At 40.5% G+C, this 20,107-nt stretch overlaps 1 protein-coding gene across 4 annotated transcripts; it reads left to right on the forward strand.

Annotated features, from left to right (window-relative positions):
- The first annotated feature begins 1,164 nt into the window (after positions 1-1,164).
- On the forward strand, positions 1,165-15,413 carry LOC149321187 (uncharacterized). 4 transcript variants are annotated; one of them, XM_089516970.1, is made up of 4 exons: positions 1,165-1,407; positions 3,318-3,407; positions 9,682-9,786; positions 12,003-15,413. In XM_089516970.1, the coding sequence occupies exons 2-4, from the start codon at positions 3,332-3,334 to the stop codon at positions 13,193-13,195; spliced, it is 1,374 nt and encodes a 457-aa protein (XP_089373096.1). In that variant the 5' UTR covers positions 1,165-1,407; positions 3,318-3,331; the 3' UTR covers positions 13,196-15,413. The 4 variants fall into 4 exon arrangements, with proteins under 4 accessions (XP_089373096.1, XP_089373080.1, XP_089373106.1 ...); XM_089516954.1 differs by lacking the exon at positions 1,165-1,407 and adding an exon at positions 6,292-6,418 and having other exon boundaries at positions 3,323-3,407; XM_089516980.1 differs by lacking the exon at positions 1,165-1,407 and adding an exon at positions 6,298-6,418 and having other exon boundaries at positions 3,323-3,407.
- Positions 15,414-20,107: the final 4,694 nt, after the last annotated feature.

A 20,107-nucleotide genomic window follows, 5' to 3' on the forward strand; every position in this document is an offset into this window, starting at 1 on the left:
CATTGCAAGCAAGGTTATGCAATGATTAAAAAAGAAAAAGACAACTGTTTTAAAGTTTTTTTAAAAAATACCATAAATAAATATATATAAATAAAAATAAATACCATAAATAAATTAGTAAATAAATAACTTTTAAAATTGCATTCTATTTTCAAACAAATGATCTGTTTTATATTAATATTAAATTTTTAAAAATTAAACATTTGATATACTTACAGTATATATATATTTTATATATTATATCATTTTAAAAATGTTACAACATCTTAGCCTGTCATTATTTTATTTATATATTTTAATGTATAAATATATATTAGAATTATATATTAGATACTATAATAAATAATTATAATATATATGTATATTATATAATAATATATTATATATTATAATGATTATTATATGTAATATATGCAATATAATATATAATTATAATACACACACACATATAATAATAATAATAATAATAATAATAATAATAATTTGTATCCTGTTTCTCCCTGTATTGGATTGAGGCGGGTAACAACAAACATAAGAACAATAAAAATAGAACACAACAAACCACAATTATAATATATGAAAATTGTTTGCCATAAGTCTTTCACAACCACACAACTGCAGCCCACAATATAAAACATAATAATCATCATAATATATTGGCAATTATTATTGTTTCTGCAGTGTTTTTATTGGGAGCCTGAGGAAACAGGGATGTCATATTGAGGAGGGAGCGAGCTTGTTTTCTGCTGCTCCAGAGAACAGGACCCGGAACAATGGATGCAAGCTCCAGGAAAAGAGATTCCACCTCAACATTAGGAGGAACTTCCGGACAGTGGAACACACTCTTTCCTGGGAGAGTGGTGGAGTCTCCTTCCTTGGAGGTCTTTAAGCAGAGGCTGGATGGCCATCAGTCAATGGGGATGCTTTGAGTGAGAGTTCCTGCATGGCAGAAGGGGGCTGGACTGGATCAGGGCCCCTGGGGTCCCTTCCAACTCTATGATTCTATGAATCCAGGGCCCTGCTGCTGCTGCTGTTTGTGTGAGTGCCGCCGCCATCTTAGGCGCGCGAGGGCTGCTGCTGCTGCTGCTGCGTGGCCAAGTCTGGGGCCTTCCTCTCTCTCTCTGGGGGCGAGGGCGCCGCCATTTCCATCCCCCTCCTCCTCCTCCTCCTCCGCCGTGTGCCGCAGTGCCGCAAAGAGGAGAAGGAGGCCTGGCGGCTCGGCTCCCTAGAGCTGCTGCCCCTACAGCCGCGCAGGCTAAGAGGGACGGCCTCCTTCCCCGCCACGTCCTGCGGCCAGAAGGGGCCTCCGAGGGCCTCCAAGTCCTTCTGGGCCTCTGAGAGGAGGACGATGCTGCTGCTGCTGCTGCTGCTGCTGCCATTTTGGGTCGCCTGCTGAGACCGACCGAGGTGAGGACTGCCCTGTTATGGCCGCCATTATTATCAGCTCCTTCTGGAGGGAAGCAGCAGCAATGGGGAAGCAGAGGGATGTGTAGCCAAGGGGTTGGAGACGTTGTTGTTGTGTGCCTTGACAGGTCGTTTCTGACTTGGATCCCCCTCCCTCTCATTTCTGGGGCTGAGAGAGTGTGACTCAAGCACTTGCCCATAGGTCTGCATTGGGAATACTTGCCCATAGGGAGACATTAGAGAATAAAGGAGGCTCAGCATGTATGTGATCATCTAACTTTCTCTGTTTGCCAGAAGCTCAAGAAGCATGGAGTCAGCCTTGCTTCCCCTTGCTTCCCACACACACACACACACAGAGTCTTGTACTCCTCAGCTTAGCCTCTCTGGATAGTGAGACATTGTATAACAGAGCCTTGGTTGGAAATTTTAAATTCTGGGGAAGTGCCTAGGGAGAAAGTGGGCATTCAGACATTTTTACCCCCATGTAGTTTCACACTTTGTAGTTCAGAAACAGCAAAGAGGTGGGTTCACTAACAAGAGGGCTGTGCATGAGAGACAAAGAGATGGAAAGAAGATAGTGTGGAAATGTGGGGAGCTTGCAGTTAAGATAATCTGCTTTAGTTGCCCCCCCCCTTTCTTCATGAAGCTCAAAGTAACCCACACTGATATTGTGTATCTGGCTCCAAGTCACCTGTCAACTTACTGGTATGTTGACTCCATACATTTTTCATAGTGTGTTCCTAGGCAAGGAACACTCAGAAATAGTTTGCTAGTTCCTTCCTCTGCATCTGGTATCTGTTGGCGATCTTCCATCCAAGTATTAACCAGAGCTGACCCTGCCTAGATTCCAAGATCAGATGGGATCTGGTGCCTTTAGGATATTGAGATCTTACATTGATATTTCCCTTTTTTACATTAATATTGCAATGCCTATCACAGCCAGACTCACTTCTGGATTTAAAGAGAACCTAGACAAGTTACTCACATTTTCTCATCATCTCTTACTATAGGCATGCAAAGTATGTGGTATAGTGTAACACCCAAAAGGAAAATGTAGCGCAGTATACCCTTACACACAGAGGGTCTCTAAACCAAGGCGTGTTACAGATGGGCAAAAAGTACATACTAGGTACATACTAGGGTTAGGAAACAGCATCCTTTCCGGACGCCCTAACCCTAGTACATACATAGTACGTACAAAATGGCGGTACCCATTCTACATGGGCGCCGCCATTGGGACATCACAACTGCGCCACCGCCAAACAGAGCGGCGCGGAAGTGACGTCCTGGCACTGCACGAGGGCACCTGCAGCACCCTTTCCGCGGCGCCAGAAGGAGCTCTGAAGTGGAGCTCCTTCCAGGTTTGTGTTGCTGGAGCAGCCTTTACATGGCATCTGTGACTGGCATTGTCAGAGAATGTTGGCATAGAAGAGAACTGGATACACACACACACACACACACACACACACATACTGTGTGACCCTGGGTCTGCAGGAATTCCATGTTAATCTGTGAGGAATTCCTCCAGACCAGGGTCACACAGGGTGTGTGTGTGTGTGTGTGTGCGTGTGTGTATCCAGCTCTCTTCTATGCCAACATCCTCTGAAGATGCCAGCCACAAATGCTGGCAAAATGTCAGAAATAAACTCTTCTAGAACATGGCAACATAGCTCAAAAAACCCACAGAAAACTAAGTATGCCGGCCATGAAAGCCTTCGACTTGACAGAGTCCTAGAAAATTGCTTTTCTTTGACTCCTATTTATAGCACTTCTAACCTACTTTCAGTGGGTCTATTAGTATCCTTTGGGGTTTTAAAACAATCTGGGCCAGACCTTTAGAAGCAGAATCTTAATATAAAATTATGGAGTGTAAAATCACAAGACTGGACTCATGCCTCTTACATAATTTCCAGGTGTTCTTTTACCCATGAGGAGACAGCAAAATTTCATCCTGGCTTCCTGTGGTTCCATCCAGTTCTTTGAGCACTACAGAGCTTCTTCAGGTAGGCAGCCTTCTATAGGGGAGAGTTCTTTGAGAAGGTAAGAAGCAAGAGGTAATGGGGAGGGGGGAGTTTTTATTATATCCTCTACCTATTGGAAGGTAAATCTTGAATGGATTAATTTTGCAGCTTGCTTTATCCTAAATTTATTATTTGAACTGTCATGGCTTTTTGAAGGAATCCAAGAATTTGTAGTTAATATCCAGAACTGTAAGTTGTATTTGCCTTAATACTTTTGTTGTTGTTGTTGTTGTTTGTCTTCAAGGCATTTCTGACTTACAGTGTCTCTAAGGTGAATCTATCACAGGGTTTCCTGGGGCTGAGAGTCTGTGACTCAAGATCACGGGTTTCCATGGCTGAGTGGGGAATCAGACCCTGATCTTCAGATTCATCATCTAATGCTCAAACCAGTACACCATGCTGGTTTTAATATTTTAAAAGATCATAAATACTCCCCAAAATTAATAATAATGATAATAATAAAAAATCCCAGGTTTGAAATTGAAAGGGAAGCCAGAAACCTTTTTAGTTAAATAAATATAAATTGTTAGTCTATAGATTTGTGTACACTGCACATTAATCCAGTTACATACTTGCTAAAACAAACTTTTAGATGGGCTTCTATAAAGGGTTGATGTCTTTTAGTTCTGGATGCTGAGGAATGTTTTACACTGTTGATGAAATACAATTTTCTTTCACTAAGTTTATTTTATTTTTTTATTTAATCATACCCACCATGGGACCCAAGACAGCTTACAAAATTTTGTAAGATAGAAGTTTAGCTAAAAACATACTTTACAAAAGAGGAAAAAAATAACTATATTTTTCTAAAAGGCACATGGTTAAATAGTTTTTAAATGCATTTCAAATATAATTGAAAAGATACAAGGAAAAATACAGTGCACACTACTTTTAAACAGTAAACAGTGTACTAGCTAGCTTGGTGTGGTGGTTTGAGTGTCAGACTAGGACTAGCTCAGCCATGAAAACCAACTGGGTGGCCTTAAGCAAATCACACTGTCTCAGCCTCAGAGGAAGGCAGTGGCAAAAATCCCTCTGAACAAACCTGGCCAAGAAAACCCCTTGATTTTGGCAGTTTAGCTGGTTTAGGTTTTTCATGTACAGTGCCCTAGGTTTGTAGTGTCCTAGCTGTTCATGCCATTGCAAGCAATTATAGGATTTATAACTGATGAACAGGCACTATCAATTCTGTTGCCTTAAAACATTCACAGGATGATAAATACCAGGGTTTATATTGAGGGTAGATGAAAACTGGGTCTTGGTAGTTAAGCCAGTCCAGAGTCTATAGCAGGGATGGAAATCATGCATCATTCAGGTCTTTTTGGACCGCATCCTTAAGTATTGGGCCTTCTGGGCAGAGCTGCTAGAATAGCAGTCTAACGAGATCTGGAGGACCTGGTCCATACATACAGTATATCTGTACTGCAACTTCAGACCAGTTTTCTGTCTGCTTAAGCAGGTTATTACATGTGCTGTAAAGGGAGGATGGCAATAGCAAACCCCCTCTGAAGAAACTTGCCAAGAAAACCGCATGATAGGGTTACCATAAGTTGGAAATAATTTGAAGACACAGAACAACAGTAACAACAAAGGAAGCAGTGGAATTCTTCAGTTCTGAAGGGATGTGGTACGGCGTTGGTTCAATGTGATTCTCTGCTACCAAGCCTTTTTTTATTACTTGCAGTCTTTATATACTATGCTTGATATAGTAAAATCTTCAAAAGAGAACACATTAAAGTGCATATACAATGCAATGTAAAATAGAGCGAAATTATTATGGTCCTTCGAAGCTATAAACAATCAAACCATTATAACAGCCAATTAAAAAGTGTTGTTGTTGTGTGCCTCCAAGTCATTTCTGACTTAATGTGGCCCTAAGATGAACCTATTACAGGGTTTTCTTGGCAAGTTTCTTCAGAGAGGGTTTACCATTGCCATCTTTTGAGGCTGAGATTTGCCCAAGGACACCCAGTGAATTTCATGGTTCATAGAATCATAGAGTTGGAAGAGACCACAAGGGCCATCTAGTCCAACCCCATTCTGCCGTGCAGGAAATCTAAATCAAAGCATCCCTGACAGATGGCCATCCAGCCTCTGCTTAAAGACCTCTAAGGAAGGAGACTCCACTACACTCTGAGGAAGGAGTGTGTTCCACTGTCAAACAACCCTTACTGTCAGGATGTTCCTCCTAATGTTGAGGTGGAATCTCTTTTCCTGCAGTTTGCATCCATTGTTCTGGGTCCTGGTTCAGCGGGGATTTGAACTCTGCTCTGCATAGTCATAGTCCAACACTCAAACCACTATGCCACAGTAGTTTAACATAGTCAGACATTTTTTTAAAATAAATTGAACAATAAAATAATTAAAGCCCTCAAGGAAAAGGCAGAAATGTTGGGTGCTGCCAGATACTTAATTGACTGCCATTAATAGCATTTTCATTTATTGTGCATTTTTCACTGCATTGCCTGCATAATAAGATGCCAGGGCATTAAGTGAAGTCTGTAGTTTATTTCTCAAGAAACGTTTAAACTGACAGGGGTTGTATGGCAGAAGATCAGAAAGCAAACTAGGGGTGTAGTGGTGAAACCATGTGATGGTAAAATGGTAGCAACACCCTTGGGAAAAAAGAGTGGCATCTCATCCTGTCAGTGCTAGATATAGTAGCAAATAGAAATCTCTTTGATTTAAGCCCCTTCCTAATTTTCCATCCTTGGTTCTGCTCAGCTCCTGGAACATTAACAAGCATGTGGTGATGAGTTTCCCTGCTCTTCAGGGAATGTCATAACAAGATCATGGTTATCATTATGGCAATGGTGGATTGTGATTTGGGCCTGTTTTAAGAATTAAAAGATGTTGCCTCTCTAAGATGCAGGTGGCTTTTGAGGAGGTGGTCGTGTATTTCACTGAGCAGGAGTGGTCCTTGCTGGATGTGAACGAAAGAGCTCTCTACTGGGATGTCATGCAGGAGAACTACCAGCACGTGATCTCACTGGGTAAGCATTCTCCTTGGGGCTGTTTCCTATGGGGTTCAAAGTTTGGGCTCCCTAGAGGTACTCGGACTACTTTAAAAACAAGGAAGGTAATCATGCACCCCTCTAGGTGTTGTTGGACTGCAACTCACAGTATCCCTCACTGCTGGTTATTCTTGCTATGCCAGTCCATGGAGAGTATGGAAACTCATCATCACATGCTTGGTAAATATTCCAAGAGTTGATGGGGCTGTTGGGAGATGCAGACCAAAGCAACATCTGAAGACCACATGATCCTCATCTCCTCTTTTTTAAATCAGGTGTGAGACCAAGTTTTGACTCAAAAGAAACAGGACTCTTTTTTACTCTGAATGTTTGAAAACAACAAGAGGTTTACATTATTTTTGCCACATATGTTTGCTGCCCTAAGGCTCAGGAGAAATAAGAAATGGTGGGTGTGAGCCAATCAACATTGTGCAATTTCATATCATGCCTGTGACAAAATATAACTAAGAATCCTAATGGTGATGATTTGTGACAGAAAAGAAGGAAAACTTGCTAGGGCGTGGAAAGACACGCTGTGTCCACCATGACCACCTACAGAGTTGAACCATGTTGACAGGTCGCCAGGGAGAAGGAATCTGAAGAGATGTCTACAAAGGTATTCAGGCCAAGAAGGAAAATAATCCTTCACCACTGCAAACGGCCTTAAGCTCCCGGCTTGAGAAATAATGACAAGAGCACTTTAAGCCTTCACTCTACACGAGGGCTTTAATAAATAAATTACTTTAATAAATAAGTTACTTTGCCAACCAAACAACCATAACTCTAAAAACACAGAGAGGCAGTTATTCTAACACCATCTGTCATAACTGATACTCTCTCTCAGAAGGACCAACTGTCTCACTCTCCCTCAGTGACACTTGAGAATGACAGTTGACAGTTGCATCAACATTCCAATGATGCATTTTTAAATGCTGACACACATAACTGCCACTAGAGCTGTAAATAACTTGCATAACAGCTCCTCCTTGTGGTCACATACATGTCATTTCCCAACAAAACTCTCTTCAAAAGAAGAAAAACTCCTTAAATTCAAACCTAGAAAGAAACATAGGTTACACCCACAAGCAGTTTGACACCGTTTTAACTGCCATGGCTCTATCCTACAAAATCCTGGGATTTGTCGTTTGGTGAGACACCAGAGTGCTCTGACCAACCACGCAGAGTACTTCACCAAACTACAAATCCCCGGATTCCACAAGATTCCACAAGTTTGATACCACTTTAACTGCCATGGCAGTTAAAGTGGTATCAGACTGCTTTATTTCTACTGTGTGGATACAGCCCTAGTAGAGATGGGTAGAAAGGAGAGTGGAATCCATGAGTAGACCTGTGAGTGATTTGTGGGTGATTAGCAATGCTTTCTCCCTCCCGGTTGTGTGAGAATAGCAACAGCCAATCCTAAATAACTGTATTCTCACATAATTGTCAAAGTACTTTCATGGGCCATCCCTTTTCTTCAGCTCTGAACTTGGAGGGACAGCTGGGGAATTATTTGGCAGCTGTACAGGAAGGGCTGTAGCTCAGTGGTGCAAAACCCATAAAGGGAGCTTGTTGCAGCTTTGAGACTAACTGAAATGAAAGAAGTTGGCAGCATGAGCTTTCACAGACTTAAGTCTACTTCTTCAGATGCATATGCATCGTTGAATTCTATGTCAAAACCTAATAACTTTGGATTGCTAATATTAAAAAGCATTAAAACATGGTTGATCATGCTTTCTAATGCAAAAAACTGGTTTGAACCCGAAAAGCTGTGGGGGTTTTAAAACTATTTTTTCCACATTGCTGATTGATTCCATGAATGAGGAACCACCAAGACACAGCCCTACTCAGATCTGGCAAGCTCAGGGCAATGGCTTCCTTTATCAAATCAGTCCATCTGCAATGTGGTCTTCCTCTTTTCTTATTGCATTCCACTTTACTGAGCATTGTCATCTTTTCCAATCAGTTATGTTGTCTCATGAAGTATTTCACCTGAGCTTAGTCAATTCAACTTCTAGTGAGATTTCAGGCTTGATTTGCCTCAGACCCATTTATTTGTCTTTGTTGTTTCATTTTATCCATTGAACTCTCTTCCAGCATCACATTTCAAATTAGCTGATTTTTATGTCTGTCGGCTTTCTTCCTTTTTCACATCTGTATGTGTTAATACTATTATTACTATGGGAATAGTAATATGTTAATACTATTATTACTATGGGAAATACTATGGCCAGGAATTCAGTATTCAATGATAAACAATACTGACTTCTATGTAATTCAGTATTACAGTCAATAATATTGAATTCAACACTGAATCCAGTAGAGAGTTAGGTATCCAGTGTAAAACAGTACTGAGCTAGATATACCTGTGCCTTTCATACAGTTGGCCATACATAACCAAGCTAGAACCTGGCCTTTTCTGCTCCAGTGGCATCCCACTCTCTTCAAGTCAGGAAAAATAAGGTGGCTTCCACCAAAGCATACTCCCTTTTTTGCCAGCCAAAACAGGAGACCCTTGATAGATGGCATGATTTGGTTACTGCATTTCTGTTCTGCTTTTCTGTAATCATGGAACTTCAGGAAGTTTCAGTGGGATTCCCAGATGGTTTCAGCAGCATTATTATTATCTTGCTTTTCTCTCAAAATAGAGACTCAAGGGGGCTAACAACAAATTTAAAACAGTACAGTTTTAAAGTAATACAAAAGCACTTACAAAGTATAAATATAAAAATTAAAAAACAAATAATTTAAAAAGTTAAACCTGTTACACATTAAAAATACTAAAATGTATTAACAACTGTGTATAATTGTTGGCCTGACTTGCATAGCATTTATAAGCCCAGCCATTGTCAGTTTAAAAAGACTGATGGCACAAAAATGTTTTTACCTGCAACAGAAAGGAGAGCAGAGATGGGACTGTCTTGGCTTCTCTAGGGAAAGAGTTCCAGAGCCTGGGAGCAGCCATTAAGAAGGCTTTCTCTCTTGTTCCCACCAAATGAAGCTGAGAAGGTGGTGGAATAGAGAGAAGGACTTACCTGGACAATCTCAACACTCTAGTGGGCTCATAAAGGGAGATACGGTCCTTCAGTATGGGTTTGTAATGGCCCTGGGACCATCACTGCATAAGAATAATGACTATGGGACTGTACAGGAGGCAGGAGGAAGAAAATATTTTCTGTATCCCCTGTATCATATAGTGGCCACAAATATTAAACAGATTCCTCTCATCATTTTGTGAATAGGGCTTCCAGTGGCTTGGCCTAGAACACATCTGGAGCAAGAAGAACTGGGGAGATTGCATTTCCAGGGACATCAAGGGAAAACAACCTTTACAAAATCCTTTGGAGGTGAGACAACAGATATTGTTGTTGTTTTAAAAAAATGATGTCAATTGTCTTTTTATTGCAGCCTTCATGTTCTTTATGTAGAAGTTGCTGTTCCATGACAAATGATCTCGTATATATCAGTAAATAAGGAACCAGTGTGGTGTAATTGTTTGAGCATAGGACTAGGACTCTGGAGACCAGATTTTGAATCCCCACTCACCCATGGAAACCCACACTCTCTCAGCCCCAGAAAACCCTGTGATAGGGTTGCCGTAAGCTGGAAATTACTTTAAGGCACACAGCAACAACAAATATCAGTAAAAATTGCTTCTGATTAACAAAAATGTAATATGTTCATTCCTGCTCAACACCTATATCTGCAAGCAGCATTTCTACTCTAAAAGGCTCCATCCTTTTTTGGTTTTCTGAAATAACCAGGACAAGAAAGGGAACAGGTTCATCAACTCACAAATTTATATAGCCAGCAGAATTACATTCAAATTCTAGATATTTTAGGAAGCTGAGCCAGGTTAAAGCCACCCTACCTTTTCCTACCTGCTCCAGAGCTCCACATTTCACCTTTCCTGCAGATGCATTTCCACTGTATTTCTCAAATATACCTTGTTTCTACTGCAGAACAGGTTGCAGTGTTGATGGCTCTGGTACCCCTGCTTTTTGTTCTGTCCTTGAGCCAACGGGTCATACATTTCACTACTGGTTGTGCTGCTCTCTAGAATAGCATTCCCCGGACCTCTTCCTCTTCTGGATCATACTGGCCGTGTGTGTGATATAGTCACACACACTTTGAAGAGACTGGTTTTGGTGAGTCTGTGTTCACCCACTTTCGTTTTTTAATCCTTTCCTAGTTACTTCACAGTCCCACAGCTGTGTCCTCCACAACCCTATCTTTTAATTCCCCTTCTTGCTCCACCTCTGGATCCATGGCTGGTTGACTCTTTCAGTTTGCAGCTCACCAGTTGTTGTGGATTTCTGTAATTCATTGCCACATATTTACATAGTTTTGAAAAAAAACATTAGACATGTTTGTGAAAAATAAATCTGTCAGTGGTTAATAGTTGGGTCTGCTTTACAGTATATTCAGATGTGTTAAAGGCCCAACAGTAGATCTAACATGATATGGGAGATCTTGTGATCCACTATTTTTATTTCAAAGGTTATTTCTAATTTGGCTAGGGAAGAGATCCAGAGAAATAAGTGTTTAATTCAGGGATGGGGAATGTTTGTCCAACAGCTTTTGCTAGATTTCAGTGGCCATAGCTTCTCACTATTGGCTATATCGGCTAAGGCTATGGGGAGCTGCAGTCCAGCAACATCTAGAGAGCCTATCCCTATCCCTTACTTACAATTCATTCATTCATTCATCTCATTATTTGTTTTATTTAAAAAGGAGCAGGCTTCAAGTTACAACACTGAGCAGTTCTCCATGCTTACACATTGGCTGGCCTCACCCTAGTAAGAATACTAGCCCTGCACAAGGCCTGGAAGTAAGTAGGCACAAGTAGTGTCACCACCCATAACTAGTTACTTTGGAGGGTGGAAATGAAGGTACAAGAAAGTTACAGTTGATGCAGTGCAACAAATAAGAGCAGTGTTACTTTATTGGTGTAGCAAATAGCAGTTTCCACCTATTTTCAAATGCTACTTTTAAGAGTCATTTTGATATTCATGTTTCTTTATGTCACTCTCTTATCACTCCAGAACAGTGCTAGAAGTAATGTAAGGAATTAACTGCTTTTCATTGTAATATGTAACACCAGCACATTCCTTTTTAAACACTGTTAATGAGTAACAGAATACACTACTTTAGAAAATTTGCTCTCCAAGCTCGTCTAGCCCATTCCTGCACAGGCAAAGAGTGGGTGAAGCTGGAGCCAATGTCATTAATGGAGTAGTGCCAGCCAGTCTGCATGGGAGCCTGGCTTAGCACAGCTGTCACTGCATTTTCTCTGATGTCTTTTCATATCCCTAAGCACTGCCATTAAAGTCAGTTTTTAGTATAATATGTTGCAGATGTAAAACTGAGTAAGTAAATAAAAAAGCACCCTTAAGAGTAACCTGTATAACTGGAAAATGTGAAGAAGAGCATGTGAAGGCCATGCCCACTTTGAGTGTTAGACACATCACATTATTGTGGCTTCCAGTACAAAATAATGATTTATGTATTCATTAATTCATTCCTTTATGTTCCCTCCCTCCTTCCTTCTCTCTCACTGTAGCTGTTGATGAAAAGAAAGAGGACTTTAATAAGAAAAGGCTTTTAAAGGAGGGCATATCTATGCAAGCTCTTTACTTGAAAGATATTGAGGAACTAAATAAAAATATGATGCCAGGAGAACATATACTGAAGAAACATTTATGTCCCGATTGCGGGAAAATTTTTTGCCGCCGTTCAGATCTTGTTCGGCACCAAAAACTCCATACAGGAGACAAACCCTATGTCTGCATTAAGTGTGGAAAAGGCTTTGTTCAGAGTACCCATCTCATTGCACATCAGAAAAGCCATGCAAGAGAGAAACCCTTCATCTGTTCTCACTGTGGGAGGAGTTTCAACCAGATCTTAAACTTCACTAGACACCAGAGAACTCACTCTAAAGAACCACCTTTCAGATGTTCTGAGTGTGGAAAGACCTTCAGCCGCAGTTCAAACCTTATTATGCATCAAAGGACGCACACAGGAGAACGGCCTTATAGATGTTTTGACTGTGGAAATAGCTTCAGTAGGAGTTCAACTCTTGTTACACACCAGAGAACTCACACAGGGGAGAAACCCTATAAATGCCAGGACTGCTGGAAAAGTTTTGGAAGGCGCTCGACCCTTGTTATGCATCAGAGAACTCACACTGGGGAGAAGCCTTACAAATGCCCTGACTGCCCAGAAACATTTAGTGTTAAATCTGGTCTTCTTAGTCATCAGAGAATCCACATGACTGAAAAACCCTATTTATGCTTGGAATGTGGCAAACACTTTTGTCGGAGTGCAGACCTCATTATCCACCAGAGAATTCACACAGGAGAAAAGCCATATCAGTGCAATGATTGTGGCAAGAAATTCAACACAAATTCTCACCTTGTTACACATCAGAGAATTCACACAGGAGAGAAACCATACAAGTGCCCTGAGTGTGGGAAAAGTTTCTCTTACAGTTCAGTACTTGTTGGCCACCAGAGACTTCACACAGGAGAAAAACCTTATGCATGTCTCAAGTGTGGGAAAACCTTCCGTAACAATTCACATCTGATCACTCACCAGAGAGTACACTCAGGAGAGAAACCTTATCAATGCCTTGAATGTGGGAGGAGTTTTAGTGTAAGTTCAAATCTTACAAAACATCGGAAAATCCATGAAAGAGAGACATCATTTAAGCAGGAGGAGCCTAATGAACTTCTGTGTAATCAGAAAAGTTACTAAATAAGGTATTGCATTGTGGAAGCATTAGTACATTACCCCAGATTTTGTATTAGAGAATGGTCAAAATTGGGAATGGACATAAAGTAGCAAGGAATGTATACTATGTAGAACGTAGAATGATTTAGTTTTGGGATCAGTTAGATGAGCTGAAATAACATATTAACTGATAATTTTTGGTGGTTTTCATGGGAGATAACCAACTACTCATTGAAATTTTAACATAAAGAGGGATATAACTGATAAGTTTTCAGTATAACGCTAACATGCTTTGATTCATTAATTTGTTAGCTTAGAAAATTACTGCTGCTTTTTATAGGCTTTGAGAGATTTAAATCTGCAGTGTCTATGTGTTGTCATGTACAGCTCGCGCGTGGAGCTGTACATTTTTCTCTGCAACAGGTTTTTTTCTTTCATTTTGGAAGATGGAGAACATCTTTTCAAAGTTCGTTTGTCTTTCATGCTGTGAGCCACATTCTGCTCATTTACTCAAGATTAAACCATATTGAACTTGATGGTACTTTTGAATAGACAGGTATAGGATTGTACTCATCACTGATTTATTAAAAAGAAAATAACTTTATGTTAGAGGTGGGAGGTCTTCTGCACATCTTCAGAAACTATGGAGTGGGGCATGGGGGAATACAGGTTTCCTTTCAAAATTAACCTTATGTCCACTTAACTAGAAGTCAGCTTCAGTGAACACAAAGTGGTTTTTAGTTTTGGGGCAGGAAAATGTGCATATAATTGGCCAATAATTTCTTTATAAATGCAAAACATCTGCCAGATATCCATAGTTAAGATTGGTTAGTGGTGAAGGGAGGGTTGTATTTACTTGGGAAGGTGGAACTTTTTTTAAAAGGGCAGCAGTATTAGAAGGTTTGCCCTGGATGTTTCTTTCTGCTGTTGCCAGCAGAATGGCACTATGGGGTGGCAAAGTGGATTCCTGCCATAGGAGTAAAACAAAGAGTAATTTTCCTTCACTTGGAATATAGCTTGTCAAGAAGATGTCTAGGAGCTCTTTCCATTAAACAATTATAGTACTGTGATTCTACTTTAACCGACATGGCTGCATCCCATGAAATCCTGGGATTTATAGTTTAGGGAGGGCTGTTTAGAATTCTCAGCCAGCGAGCTCTAGGGCCTCACACAACTGCAAACCCTAGGATTCCATACGATGTTGCCATGGCAGTTAAAGTTGTGTCAAAGTGCTATTGTTGTATAGTATGAAAGGGACCGAGTTGGAACTCTTGTCCATGGCATGCTAGTTTTTTGTGTGCAGGGATATTTTTAAGTGCAGAAAAATATTTATATGATGTAATCCAGGAAAAAGATTACCACTTGCCAATGCAATCCTATACATGTCTACTCAGAAGTAAACACCATTATGGGCCAAAACAAATGGGCGGAAGGGGTGGCTTGAAGCTCCCCCTTCCAAAGACTGATTGGGACTGCAGTGAATGCACACCTTGAAGATGGCTGAAAAAGGAGCAGCAAAGATGCGCTCCTTTTTCGGCTAGGGCAAAGGTGACATTTTCTGACCTGCCACAGCCCCATGGCAGCTTCAAGTCGCTCTGATGTCATGCATTGTACAGATGCCATGCCGCCAGAGCACCTTGAAGCTGCCCATATCTGGGTGGCCGTCCGACATCTGGGCGGCTTCAGGGCAGTGTGGGAGCATGTGGTGTAGAAATCCTGCGCTCCCAAGCCACCCAGACAGCAGCTTTAAAGGGCTGTCTGTTCCGACTCTGCATTTTCCCTACAGGTATCAGGCTGCAGCCTTAAATGTTATATATGTACCACAGATAGTTCCAAGTTGGCTTCTTGAAAAAGAAATGAATAACGATAAGAGTTCATGCAATGATTAGTGTGAGAGACTAATTTTTCTAGCTCACATCAACAGTAACAAATTACAATTTTGACCTTCATTATTAACAAAACAAATTAAACTTAGGGTTTTTCTGTGTTTTTTTTTTCCTGGGCTATGTGGCCATAGCCTGAAACACCAACAAAAAACTGGATGCTGGCCATGAAAGCCTTCAACTTCACAAATTAACCTTGTTTATTTTAACAAGCTCTGATCCTGATCTTTTTTTCCCCCTGAAATGGTTGGGGTGGGAGTCAGGGAGCTGTAGTAAGTTCAAATTCTACACTGTAGAAACCCAAGTCTAATTTTTCCCTTTTCAAGAGATTGTACAAATAAAGTATATTTATATCTGTTTCTCTGAGTTTACTTGTTGATTATTCAACATCCAGGTTCTACAGAACAATGTACTGTAACAGTAAGAGAATAACAAAAGACGACGTGTGACAGGAGATTGTCAGCAAGACAATGATAGCATGGCGATCATCCCCACCCCTCTACTACAGTCACACACACCACTGAGACCCTGGCAATGTAGGCTGATTGCTCAACACATGGTTAATAATCATTGTCACAAACGTGGGGTAAAGCAGTGGTTTTTAACCCATTCAGATGTTTTGTAAGAGACCCCAACTCCTTAAATCCTTGAACATTGGCTATGCATAGGGAGCTGGGATGGCTAAGACTTAACATCCCAAACTTTTGGAGTGCCAAAATCTGAGAACCACTAGAGTAAAGCAGAATAGAACAACAACTATTCTTGTTGTGCTCTTCTCAAATATCAGAATTCATTTGCTAGCCAGGAGCACATGATGTTTTGTGACTCTTCATGTTTTCATTTCAAGGCATAAGTAAGATGCAAGTCCTACAATCCCTCACCACTGGCTATTCTGTCTAAAAGTAGGAGTTGCAGTCCAACAACTTTGGGCAGGAGGGACAAGATCGTCCACTCCTGTTCTTTGTAGGGGTAGAAAACCTCCTGGTCTTCCAGATGTTCCTCATCCTGTTGCATTTATTGCAACAGATTAACATGGCTACTCCATGCCACAGAAATATTTTTAATTTGAAGTGTTCTCCATCCATGTTGTTAAACAGTAACACAAATGTTTCCCATTTTCTGTTCAGCACAAAGGATACTTTTTTGAAAGGTTTGCAGCAACCTTTGCTCTGCTTCTGGGTTTTGTGTGTGTGTGTGTGTGTGTGTGTGTGTGTGTGTAGGCATTCACATGTTGCTGCATCCTGATAACACATCAGTTTACCACTTGCTGCTGAGTACATGAAATTGTTAGGGATGATGGGAGTTGCAGCTCTTCTCCTGGCTTTCACTCTCACCCCCTTGGTCAGCGGAAGAACAACCAGTTTGACCAGTAGCTCTGAGAATTGGCTGAAGATGTCTTCCAATCTTCTCTGGAGTCTGCTGGTTCTTGTTCAGCTCTCAAGACACCAGTCAACACAGTAGTCTTCTTTAAAAGATCTACTTTTATTCTACTATATACACTATGCACAAAACAATTCACTACTCACAAAACTCACACTACTATACTCCTCAATACCCACACTACTATACTCCTCAATACCCACAAAAAGTATTGCCATACATTATGGTTTATATAGACATTTGTCTCTGTATTCATTATACAGTTGCCACCTCCTGGGCGTGTACATACATTATGATTGACATACCATACTTGGCTCAATCTAGACCTCACATTGCATCATACATTACTGTCCACTCAATGACTCTCAGGTGATATCAATTTGCACCTTTTCACTTTGTCATTGCCTCATATGTCCTTGGCTTTCAGGACCTTCTAATTACATTACTTACAACACCTGTGTGACAATTCAATAACTTTTGCTGTGTCATGTTACTTTCAAATACATTCATATACATATTATATTTCTTGTGACTATATATCCCATGTGGCTTTTTCCTGACAGAAATGACTGCTTAAAAATTTGCAGTCTTGGAAGTAAGTTGAGATGCTGGAAAGCACTCTGATTTGTGCTGCCTGTGGCCATATACCAAGGAGTTGTGCTGGGTCAAACTGGCATTCCACCAGTTCCAGTGGTTCTTGGCTTTTGGTGCTACAGATGTTTTGGACTCCAACTTCCAGAATCCCTTACCATTGGCCATCCTGGTTGAGGCTTCTGGGATGAACAATTGAAAACTACTGTTCTGCTCCAGGCATTTACCATAACCAGCTAGATGCCTTCAGAAATCCATAGGTAAAGTATCATCTCTGCCCTTCTATATCTTTCGAACCAGACATTCAAGAAATCTAATAATAATAATAATAATAATAATAAGGAGCCCTGGTGGCGCAGTGGTTAAATGCCTGTACTGCAGCCATTCACTCGAAACCACAAGGTTGCGAGTTCAAGACCAGCAAAAGGGCCCAAGCTCGACTCCGGCTTGCATCCTTCCGAGGTCGCTAAAATGAGGACCCAGACTGTTGGGGGCAAATTAGCTTACTTGCTAATTAGCTTACTTGCTGTTCACCGCTATGATCTTTGGAATAGCAGTATATAAATAAAACAAATTATTATTATTAATTATTATTAATAAATTTTATTTATATACCGCTTTTGCATCAGATCAAAGCAGTTTACAAAAATGCATAAACAATGACATAAACAATTATTACATTAACAAATATACAACTAAAAATTCATACCTTTACCTTAACTAAATGCAGTTAAAGTAATCAAAATATGATTAAATTAATAACATTAAAGTCTATTAAAATATACCCTCAACCCAATATCAAATTTACAAATACAATCACAGCAGCAAAAACTCATTACACTAAAATAAAATATAAAACAGATAACAAGACAATACTATCAAATACTATCAGACAATAATATCAAATTCTAATAACCACCTTGTACTACTGTATCCTCCACCTGTTGTTAATATTAGTTCGTGCTGACTTGGAGGCTTCACCAGCGAACCGGCTTTGAGGGGTGCCGCTCTCACCGGTCCCCATCTCCTCACAGCTGCGTGTGGTTTTTCTGGCGCTGGGGCTGGAGTGCTCTCGCATCCTGGCTGGCGTGGAGGCTTCACCGGTGAGCCGGCTTTGAGGAGTGCCGCAGAACTTATATAGTGCAGAACTTAGACAAGTTGCTTTTAGGTCAAGTAATTTTCCCAGGCACTGCCGGTATTCAATGGCTGTTCAGCCCAAATTTATCTTAAATCTTAAAAGTCACTCAAGCTAACAGCCACCATCATATCCTGCAGCAGTAGGCCTGGATATACCATTATAGACATCAGCTTCTGGGTGTGATTTACTCTTAATGTGGTTTTACTACTGTAAAAAGAATATAGGGGCCTATAGGTTTTTCTCTCTCATGTGCCAAAATTACTCAGCTGGCTCCAGGTACTCAGTGTCTAGGTTTGCTTTGAATGGATAGAGCAAAGTCTGCTGCTTCACTGTGGCAGTGTAACTTTGCACGACTGCGCAGGGGATGGAGGCAATCTGCTTTTGTGGGAAGTGCTCAGTTTTCCAACTGTGGGCAACATTGACTGTTATGCTGTTAGGGATTTGCAGGGAATCACTTGCATGAAAAGAAGTGGAAATTAAAATTAAACAATACAGGTAAGTCACTGGTGTGGGGAGGGAACTATTTGCCATCAGGTTGATTCTGATTTATGGCAATGTCATGAAAAGGATACCTCCAAGATCTCTGGTCATCAACTGCCTTGTGTTCTTGCAAACCCAGGGCTGTGGCTTCCTTCATTGAATCAGTTCATCTATAGTGTGGTCTCCCTCTGCAACCCCAAAATTTGCTGCCTTCAGCAATGCAGTAAATGGTGCCCTGGCCACCCAAGCCTTTATGAAAGCTTGCCAAAAATACACCCATTAGCATAACCTGAGGGTAACATCGGCTTCCATCTCTCATCTCCTGCAGTCAACCTCTGCTGACTGTTAATTGTTCCTGAGTGAATTTTCCAGATTCTGCATTCAAAAAGTCAAATTCAGAATGTTGTTGTCACTGGTTTTATAGACATTCATAAATAGCTCTGAAACATAAGGCTTTGTATAAGATTTCAAATTTATATATCATTATAAAAGAATTGAGAGCCAGTGTGGTGTAGTGGCTGGAGTGTAGGATGAGGACTCTGGAATTCTGTTACCCGGGAATCATGTTACCCTGTTGTGGGGCAACGTCTCTTTGACTTTAATTTTTATCAACAACAAACCTATGTGTTAGTTAAGAGACTAAGGAGATTATTGCACTACACTTTTAAAGCATTGCTATTCCACTTTAACTGCTCCGACTGTTTCATGTTGCATTTTGGCGTTTGTAGTTCAGTGAGGTCAAGAGCTCTCTGGCTGAATATTCTAAATGCCCCTTCCTAAACTGCAAATTCCTGAATGCAACAAGAGGTAGCCAGAGCAGTTAAACGAATAGTAACGCTTTAAGAGTGTAGTGTGATAATCTCATGAGTACATCTTCACTGTCAAAATAATGCAGTTTGACACCTATGACTGCCATGGCTCCATCCTGCAGAATCCTGAGAGTTGCAGTTTGGTGAGGTGCTGGCACTCTTTAACAGAGAAGGCTAAAGACCTTGCAAAACTACAAATCCCAGACTTCCACAGGATGTGGGGTTAAAGCATTATTATTTCTACAGTGTAGATGCACCCTCAGTGAGTGAAGCCAGTTCTTCAGACTTCAAATACACAGGTACATTTAAAGGAACTGGCATGAATAAAATATGTATTCAAAAAAACAACATCCAGATGTACTGCTAGGCTGTGCTATGTCCAACACTGTTTTAGAAATAGGTCTGTATAAATGGGCTTTGGTAAATCCTTTAACTTTTTGATTTTAAAATAAAGAATCCCATCTTAGGAGAAAGGTGGGACGTAAATTCATTTAGTCAATCAATCAATCAATCATAATAGTTGAACTCTCATTCCCAGAGAGGGGAAGGCTTCAATACATGTAAAGAATACAAATCTTTAAGAACTTGTGAAATTAAATGATTTTAAAGATAAATTTTATTTCAAGTTAAAATTGTATAAGCCATTCTTCCACTC

Source organism: Sceloporus occidentalis, unplaced genomic scaffold (genome assembly GCF_023333645.1).
Source record: "Sceloporus occidentalis isolate IW3139 unplaced genomic scaffold, rSceOcc1.0.p SCAF_1, whole genome shotgun sequence".
NCBI classification, from domain to species: domain Eukaryota; kingdom Metazoa; phylum Chordata; class Lepidosauria; order Squamata; family Phrynosomatidae; genus Sceloporus; species Sceloporus occidentalis.

Excerpts from the sequence above, each read along its gene's own strand:
- LOC149321187 (XM_089516954.1), top strand. The coding sequence starts at position 6,292 with ATGCAGGTGGCTTTTGAGGAGGTGGTCGTGTATTTCACTGAGCAGGAG. Across the intron at positions 6,419-9,681 it reads CCAGCACGTGATCTCACTGG|GGCTTCCAGTGGCTTGGCCT; the intron begins GTAAGCATTCTC and ends TTTTGTGAATAG. Across the intron at positions 9,787-12,002 it reads CTTTACAAAATCCTTTGGAG|CTGTTGATGAAAAGAAAGAG; the intron begins GTGAGACAACAG and ends CTCTCACTGTAG.